Source organism: Echinops telfairi, unplaced genomic scaffold, assembly GCF_000313985.2.
Source record: "Echinops telfairi isolate 266 unplaced genomic scaffold, ASM31398v2 ScPeMD7_7457;HRSCAF=8495, whole genome shotgun sequence".
Classification (NCBI taxonomy): Eukaryota; Metazoa; Chordata; class Mammalia; order Afrosoricida; family Tenrecidae; genus Echinops; species Echinops telfairi.
In genome coordinates, this window is record NW_022111357.1 from 42,901,189 (window position 1) to 42,910,171 (window position 8,983).

Sequence of the window (8,983 nt, forward strand, 5' to 3'; positions counted from 1 at the left end):
GAAAAAAAAGATTCGATAGGCTAAATATTGAGTGATGCAGGAAGCATCAAAAGAAAGTGGAAAGACTACACAGAGTCACCATACTAAAAAAAAAAACGAGTCAATGTTTAACTATCCCAAGAGGCAGCACACATATAGGCAAAACCAGCGGTGCTGAAGGAAGCTCACGCTGCACTGAAAGTACTAGCCAAGAAGTCTCCAGGAGGAGTCGGAATCCCCATTGCACTGTTTCCAAAAGTTGATGAAACCCTGAAAGCCCTCACTCATCTATGCCAAGGACATTGGGAAAACAGCTACTTGGCCCACTGAGTGTAAGAGATCCATATTTGTACCCATTCCAAAGAAAGGTCATCCCACAGAATGCTTCAACTAAAGAACAACATCATTCACATCACATGCAAGTAAATGTTTGCTGAAGACCGTCCAACAACAGTTGCAACAGTGCATTGACAGAGAGCTTCCAGAGATTCAGGCTGGATTCAGAAGAGGACCTGGAACAAGGGCTATCATTGCTGATGTCAGATGGATCTTGGTTGAAAGCAGAGAATACCAGAAAGATGCCTACTTGTGCTTTATTGGCTACTCTAAAGCATTCGATTGCATGGATGGACTATAACCAACTGTGGATAGCCTTGAAAAGAATGGGAATTCCAGACTACTACATTGTACTCTGGTGGAAACCGTACATGGATCAAGAGGCAATTGTGCTAACAGAACAAGGGCATACTGCGTGGTTTAAAATCAGGGCAGGTGTGTCAGGGTTGTGTTCTCTCACCATACCTATTCAAGCTGTCAACTGAGCAAACGGAGAAGCTGGCTTATAGGAAGAAGAATGTGGCCTCAGGAGTCGAGGAAGGTTTATGAACAACCTGCGACATGCAGAGAAATCAACCTTGCTGAAAGGGAAGAGGACTTGAAGCACCTGCTGCTGATGCCCATGGCTTGCAGCCTTCCTGTGGAATTGCTTCCTTTCTCCCAACGGCTTCGACCTTTGGCTTCTCCCGAGAGATGTGTCCAGGAAAGCAAGAGGCTCTTGGTGGGTGGGCCTCAGCAGAAGAGATTTATCCCCCTGCCCCCCCCCCCACCATCAAGGACTGTCAGAGTAAACCAGCCCCTGACAATATCACGGGTGGGTCCATAGGTACAATTGTATGGCGATAATATATGAAGATTATAGTAAAGTCCTAAAGAATTAGAGAGATAGGAGGGAAGATAAAATAAAGAAGTCAGACACATTTCATGGTAGCATGCTCACCCCAGCCCCTCTTGGTGGTCCACATGGAGGTGGGAGATGAGAGGAGGAGAGCGAATATATTTCTGACCAAGACTTATATATACTTGGGGAGGGGGTGCGCAAGTCGCCCTGATTACAGGTAACCACATATGTCACAGGAAGGGATTGTACCATAGGCAATACAGCAATGGGAGGGGGATGATCTAGGGGCATACAAGCAATAGGAAAAGGAGGGATTAGGGGTACACATGTGACACGATGGGCCATCCTAGGTTCAAGATGGCAGCCTAACGTTAGTTGTCCGTGAGCTGGCTAGACCAGTTCTCTGGGATCTCCAGGAAACAATCACTATCCTTATCAGAAGGGTGTGAGCCCCACCTACAGTGGGATACACAGTGGTGTCAGATTGCTCTGGATGGTTGAATGCCTTCAGGGAGAATATCTCTAAGCATCTGACCTCCCGCCACATGCTAGCAAGCAGCGTCCATGTATTTGGGGGGCCAAACTGGGGAAAGCCTTTTTGTATCCCATACGGGACCTTTTATTATGATCCCTTTCAGAGTGGTCCGTGGTGGTCAACGGGCACCATCTAGTTCTTCTGGTCTCAGGGTGATGGGGGCCGGGTTCTTAATCCTATTGACGAATTGTTCCCTTACATCTTTGGCTTACTTCACTCCTCTTTGCTCCAGCTAGGGAGAGACCAACAGGTGCTCCTTAGACAGCCCCTCGTGAGCTTGAAAGACCCCAGTCACTACTCACCAAAGTAGGAGGTGGAGCATTGTCTTTTGTAGACTGTTTTTTGCCAAGTAGCCTTGGCATTGCCCCCGACTATGGCTCTGTTCCCTCAAGGCGTTCGGTCATGACTAAGAAGCTTCCATCACGTTGTTCCCTCTATGCCTTCACTATATCCTGGGAAATCTTTATAGAGTTATAAATGTATATTCACGTCATATCTAGTTCTTTTTTATATCCATATGTTTTAGACATCATGCTTGGTAAAGTTCAGGGGCAGAGAAAAGGGGAAGACCCTTGGTGACGGAGATGGAGACCCTGGCTGCACCAGTGGGCTCAGGCAGGGGAACCACTGAAGATGACATGGACCGGGCAGTGTCTCTGTGCTGTGCTTCGGGGCGCTGTGGGTGGGAACCTCACAATGGTAACGGCATCTTGTTGTATGTCAAAACTACACATCTTCCCGTTTCCAGAATTGCCCATCTTTTCTCAACTGCGTTCTTCTTAATGGCCTTTACCTTTGTTTTCCTTTAAACCAGCGGTTCTCAACCTGTGGGTCGCGACCCCTTTGGGGGTCAAACAACCCTTTCACAGGGGTCACCCGATTCATCACAATAGCAAAATGACAGTGATGAAGTAGCAAAGAAAATAATGTTATGGTTGGGGGTCCCCACCACATGAGGAGCTGTCTGAAAGGGTCGCGGCCTGAGGAAGGTGGAGAACCACTGCATAAACCTTTGGAAAATGTGTTATTTTTCCATCAGTTAAGATATCCTGCCTAGTCGCCCCGCTCAGGACCCTGACGTGGGAAGCCATGGAGCAGATCCGGTATTTACATACGGAATCTGCAGAGTCCTGGACAGTTCCCAGATTGGCTGAAGGCTTTCATGCCAGCCCTGATGTGATCCGAAGGGTTTTGAAAAGCAAGTTTGTACCCACATTGGAGCAGAAACTGAAGCAAGATGAAAAAGTTCTTAAGAAAGCTGGGCTTGCCCACTCACGCCAACAGATTCACGCCTCTGGAAATACCACAAAACCACGCTCTGCAGGCCGCTCCGTGGCAGGCTCGCTGCTGATGCCAGCAAGTAAAGACTCACCCACAGGCCAGCGTCACAGCCCGGCTGTGAAAGTGGTAGACTCATAGTACAAGTACACCGTGGAGACAAAGGAAGAAATGGAGGAGTCCCGAGCCTGGAAGGAATAAAGGAGAGCTTGTGCCTGGAGCTGCAGCCGTGAGTCAACAGAAGGGGTTGCAGAAATACTCCACCAGTGATGGAGGGCGTACCAGAGGAACTCGCAGCCATGGATTGCAAATGATGAGAAGCTGGAGGAATTGAAAGCAGGCAAACCAAGTGACCAGAACCTCAGCTGCAAAGTAGTGCAGAGGGGGCAGGAGTTCTTTGACAGCAGTGGGCGCTTCCTGGATAGAATTTGAGCCAGACCTGCCTTGTGGAGAGACGTGTGGGACAGTTGGGAAGGTGTGCTTGGAGCTGTACCTAGTGTTTTGCTTCTGTGTTAGTCACCTTGAAAGACGTCATGGGCCTGGAATGAGAATAGTAACGAGGTGCTTGCACTGGGCTGTTGACAAAGAGCAATGAACGTCAGGGCCAGTATGTCAGGGGCCAAGGTGAATGTTGGGCTGGATAGATCTGAGATTCTTGGAGCACAGCTTCAGATGTGACCCCTGTGGGTCTTCACTCTTACCCTTCTAGCTTGGGCGCTCTCTGTATGTTGAAAGCCAGCCTGTGTTGCACGTATTGCCAGTTTTTGTGATAACCTGAAATAGATGTTTGGGAGGAAATGAAAAGTTTGCTTCTGATCTCATTTCCTCCCTAATGAATACTAGCAATTCTGGAACTGTATAGTCAATTATTGGTTCTCTTTATGTGCAAAATAAAGTAAAATGTAGCAGGCAAAAAAAAAAAAAAGATGTCCTGCCTAGCAAGCCATACCGAGACCCAGTTGCTTAAAAACAGCCATCAGTGTGGCCCACATCCATCCGTTGATGAGGGGTCGGCTGATCTAGGTTGAGCTCGGCCTTCTAGGCTCAGCTAGACAATCTGAGCACATTCTTCTCCAGAAAACGGCAGGCTAGCAATGGAGTTCACACAGCCAGTTGCCCTGCGTCAACTCCCGCCCCGTGCTGACCCCAGGGGTGTCGGCAGAACTGAACGGAGCTCGAAGGGTTTCCAAAGGCTGGGCTTTCCAACATCGTTCACCAGCTCGCTCTTCTGGGGGCCCTCTGGGTAAACACCCACCTTTCAGTCATCAGCCAAGCGCCTGCCCCGCATCGCCCCGAGACCAACAGAAAAGAGCCGAGCGCAAGCATGACCGGTCCGAACAGACTCGGGCAGTGATGTCATTTCCACTGCATCCAGTTGGCCACCGCAGGTCACGTGGACAACCCCCAAGTTCAGCCACGGGAGAACTGCCGCGTGTCCCTTTCAGTGGAGGAACCAACTACAAAGCCACACGCGGAGGGGACTCGAGCTGCTCCTGAGGCCACCGACGTCATCTTCTGAGCCAGTCCGCCCCACAGTCGGAAACCCACTGGGGGTCTAACGTGGCCGCGTGGGGGTTCTCACTCGGGAAAACGTGTCTTTTTCCAAACAGAAACCCCATGTGCAAATGGGCCCTGTTTGTGGGTCCCCTGTGCGGCTCAGGCTGTGGAAGTTTTCCTCCAGGGAACAGGTGTGTTTGTTCCAGCAGGCACCTTGGGATGCTACCAGATCCGAACCGCTTGAAAGGAGTTCCCGGATGCAGGTTTCCTTGACCACACAGCCGTGTCAACGTCTAACCCACACTTGCGAGACGCCAGCATGTGGCGATGTAGTCTCCAGAGAGACTCTTTTTTTTCTTCCCGTGAAACCAAGCAACCAAGCTCTTCTTGGAATGCGCCTCTTTCCACTCGGTCTCTCGGCTTTCTAACCTTCGGCTCCGTTGAGCTGGGTCACCTTTGCTGTGAACTGGGTGACGGTTTGCAGAGTGAATGGGTCCGCCGTTTCCCATCAACAATCCACGCACAGGCTGGTTCATCTCGTTGACTATAATCCCCTTATCCCACTGCCACCCTGTCTTCTAGCTCCACTCCCCCTTCTGAGTTGTGTTCCAGCTCAACAAGTCGATTGGTCTAAGGTCGTCCTGAACTCGGTACTGCGAGTTTTCTTGCCCCCTTGTAGCCCTGTCTCCTGCTGAACTGAACGCTGAGCCAGACGGCTCACCCTCCCCACCTGCCCCACCCCCACTTTCTCTTTCTTCCTTTGAAGAGAAAGATGTATTCCAATCAAGGTCAACCTTTGGAAAAGCAAAACTTTCGGAAGGCATGGGGGGTGAGGCTTTGTCTCACACACGTTGGACACGGTGTCCGGAGAGACCAGTCCCTGGAGAAGGACAGCACGCTCAGGGAGACGGAGTGACCCATGGCAATGGACTGGGGCATAAGACCCATGATGCAGACGGCGGGCACAGGACGGGTAGTGCTTCATTCCATGGTGCACGGGCGCTGGGCGCCGGAACCGACCCAAGGCACCTAACCCCACCCCACAAATGAGCCAATACGGATGCAACCCTAGGAAGGAAGGTCCATTCTAGTTTCTTTCCTCCATTTCCCCCTCTGGTTTGCTCATTTCCCCTTCTGGGACTCCACCCAGCAGGGCCCCGCCCATTGCACTGCACACCTACTCTCCTGGGCTGTGGTCCTTTCTCTTCCACTGTTTGGTTTTTTATCATTTTAACCATGTTTGAGGGTTCCTGGTGAGCTTTTGTGGAATGTTCTCCACCTGGGATCTGTCTGACGAGCCTGTCCCGGCTATCCTGGGGTCGTGCGTTTGGGGAGAGGACAGGCACAGAAGCAAAGTGCCATCACATCGCATCCTGGCAAGGGCCCGCACTGTGGGCATGACTTCCCTGATTGCCAAGACAGTGTTTGTCAGGCGACCTCACTGTTGCCGTCTTTTGCCGTCCAGCGGATCCCAGCTCACAGCGACCCTCTGTACAGAGCACCACTGCGTGCAGGGTTTCCCGGGCTGTCATCGCTGAGGGGACGGCTCCTCAAGATGGTCTCCTGCCAGGCGGTGGGTGGGTTCAAACCACCGCTCTGTCCGTGAACAGCCGAGAGAGGCCCTAAGCTTCACGCCACCAGGGCCCGCTTTCTCCACTAGGAAGCAACTCTTTGGGAGAAAGTCCTTAGACATAGTGGACACTTAGGGGGTGGGGACCCATCTCCTTAGGGTAAAGCATCGACCTAAAGATGGAGTTTTCTGCCATTGAACGTTAGCTCTTCTCCCCTATCAAGTTCTTCAAGGGTCATCTGTGACCGTGTGGGCGTATTGAGATTTCATTCATATACAAGTCAATAGCAGTTTCTTTTGTTGCTCAAATTATCCTGACTTCCGCCACGGGTTCAACTGCGTCCTAGGCACAATTGGCACACACCAATAGATCTATTGTTGGGTGGGGGGTGGGGGTAGTGTCTCTTTTCTTTAAGCACTTTCTTACTTTCTGACACTCTAGGCTGATCTTGTATGTTTTCTGTCCCTCCACCCACCACTGTGGCAGACCCAGCTCTTTCTCCCAGGAGACTGAAGGTCTTAATTGGGAGCTGGTGTGAGAAACCAAAACCCGGCTGCTAGGTGTCATCCTGTCTAAGTCCTTTAGGCTAACAGAGCAGAGAAATAGGCACGTGTCAATACCCCGCTGTATGTATCCCCTCACTATTCATTTTTCTGCAGGAGCCCTGGGGGCTAGTGGTTACATGTTGGGCTGCTAACCGCAAGGTCAGCAGTTTGAAACCACCAGCCACTCTGAGGGAGAAAGACGAGGCTGTCGACTGCCACAAAGAGCTACAGTTCTCCCCTGTCCTATCGGGTTGCTGTGGGTCAGAAAGAACTCAATGGCAGAGTCCAGATTAATATGTCTGTATGCAGCCATCCGTGTGTATACTAAGCTACCTATCACGTCATACTGGTGTCTCCCCCTCTGAGTCATTACCAAGTGGACCCTTCGAACCTGCGCCCCCTGCTTTTCCTTGAACCTCCCACTCTGACATTGAGAAGTCTGGCTCTCACCAGCATCACCTGGCTACCTCCTGGTCCAATGCCCACATACAGGTATGGAGGTTTCAGAATGGTTAACCAGGTTCCCCCTCCCCCACCTCGGAGGAGAACTTTACCAGCTAGAAGACAACCTTGTGTACAGGTGCCGTGGCTAACTTGTTGCCTTACACACCCTACTCATTTCCAAAGTTCTCAGCCCCGCACATACCCACCCCCACCTCTAGCAGTGAGTTTCATTAGATTCTCAGTCTGCAGTCCACCTCGGATGGGGAAGACGACACAAATGGATCTTTAAAATTTAATCTCAGCGTGGAAGAAACTGTCGGTCACGCCCTCCTACATCCTAATCAGAAGCCAAAATCCCCTCTCTCTGCCATCGGTGTTGCTGCAGGGAAAGGATCTCTGAGCGGGCGGGTGGCTCTCTGAGGGTCAAAGTCTAGTCCCCAGGTGCTGGGCTCTAGGAAAACTTTTCCACGAGGACCGCTCCACGCAGCCTAGCTGGCCCTCTTCTCATCCGTGTTTCTGCCAGCCTGGGGGCTCCCGGAGAGCAGGGAGCAGGGAGGGCCCACATCGGAATCTCCACTGGGCCAGTCTTATAAAAAGCACTCGTAAATGCTGGGTTCTCTGATGAATGAAAAGATGACGGAAATAGCAGAAGTCAACCGGTGGGCACGAACACTTCCCCACGCGTCACCCCCTCTGACGGTCAGGACCCCACAGAGCTCACCACACCGACATGACTTGCAGCACCTTCTCGGTGGTCTCTGTGCCCAGGCTGAGCCAGTTCCCACCCTGCCCACAGCCCAAACCTGAACCAGGCCTGGTCCCTCCTTCCTGGCCTCTGAGTGCCTCCCCGGGATGGGAAACCCGTCCACCAGCCAGGGCCACAGGTGGCACAGGCCCAGTTTGCCCTGGTCTGGAATTGTGTTTTCCCTGACCCTCCAGCTTGCCTCTCCGCCCCCATCCCTCTCTCTGGGATGAGTCCAAGCTGCTGACCGGGCCGCCAGCTCAGGGTGTCTCTGAGCGGCCAAAGGAAAGAGGAGCCTGTGCCTCCCGTGGGCAGGGAGGGGGAAGGTTGGGATAAGAGTCTTTAAAAGGACAGAAAATCTCCAGGGTAGATGCACAACCAGCCCCACCCATGGACCAGCCCAGTGGACTCTAGGATTCTGCCCTGGTGTAGTCCGTTCTATGGGGCTGGGCCGGGGCCCTAGTTTTCAGGTGATGCCCCCAGAGTGATACATGACCGCACGTGCGTGCATGTGCGTGTGTACGTATGTATGTACACACACACACACACACACACACGCCCAGGGAGAAGAGGAAGCTCTCAGGGATGGCTAGTGGGTGGAGCCTAGGAGTGCAGGGGCAGGGGAAGGGGCTGGGCGAGGTGAAGCTAAGCCAGGGTAGCCCTGTTGCTCCCTGCTCCTGGTCAGGAAATGCTGATGTGGTCCCAGGAGACTGCAGGCAGGCAGGCAGACAGGCAGGCAGGCAGGCAGCGAGTGAGTCTTCTGTCTCTCCTCAGGGAATCGGCTGCTGCCTTTCACTAGTCTGCTTTGTTTCTCAAAGGACAAGAGGACCAGTGTAGAGCGGAAACCGCGAGGTAGCCTTCCTGCCCCACCAGACGTGGGCTGGAACCCCCAGACTTTCCCTGGGCAGGGCGCCCATCAATGGGCACCCAGTGTGCCTCAGGGAAGAGGGGGCAGGTGGGCCCCACTCCCTCACTGATCTCACTCACTCAGGGTCTGCTGAAGCCTATGGGCAGCCAACAGGCCTGGGGTGTGCAGAGCGGGGAGCCCAGGGAGGCTTCCTGGAGGTGCTGGCCCCTTACGGGTGGAGGGAGGGGACAGAATGCCCAGCTTCAGCTCTCAAGCTACAAGCCGGGGTCCGGTGGGGGTGGTGGTTAGGGGACAGATGGTGGGGTGGGCTCCAAGGGCTGCAGTTTCAAGCAAGGACACAGCTCCCC

At 52.7% G+C, this 8,983-nt stretch overlaps 1 protein-coding gene across 1 annotated transcript in view; it reads left to right on the forward strand.

Annotated features, from left to right (window-relative positions):
• The window catches only part of MMEL1 (membrane metalloendopeptidase like 1), a 36,372-nt gene that overhangs the window by 8,648 nt on the left and 18,741 nt on the right, over positions 1-8,983 (forward strand). Inside the window, exon 2 of the mRNA XM_004705211.2 lies at positions 8,543-8,672. Coding sequence (XP_004705268.1) covers positions 8,543-8,672 — 130 coding nt within the window. The remainder of the gene's footprint in view (positions 1-8,542; positions 8,673-8,983) is intronic.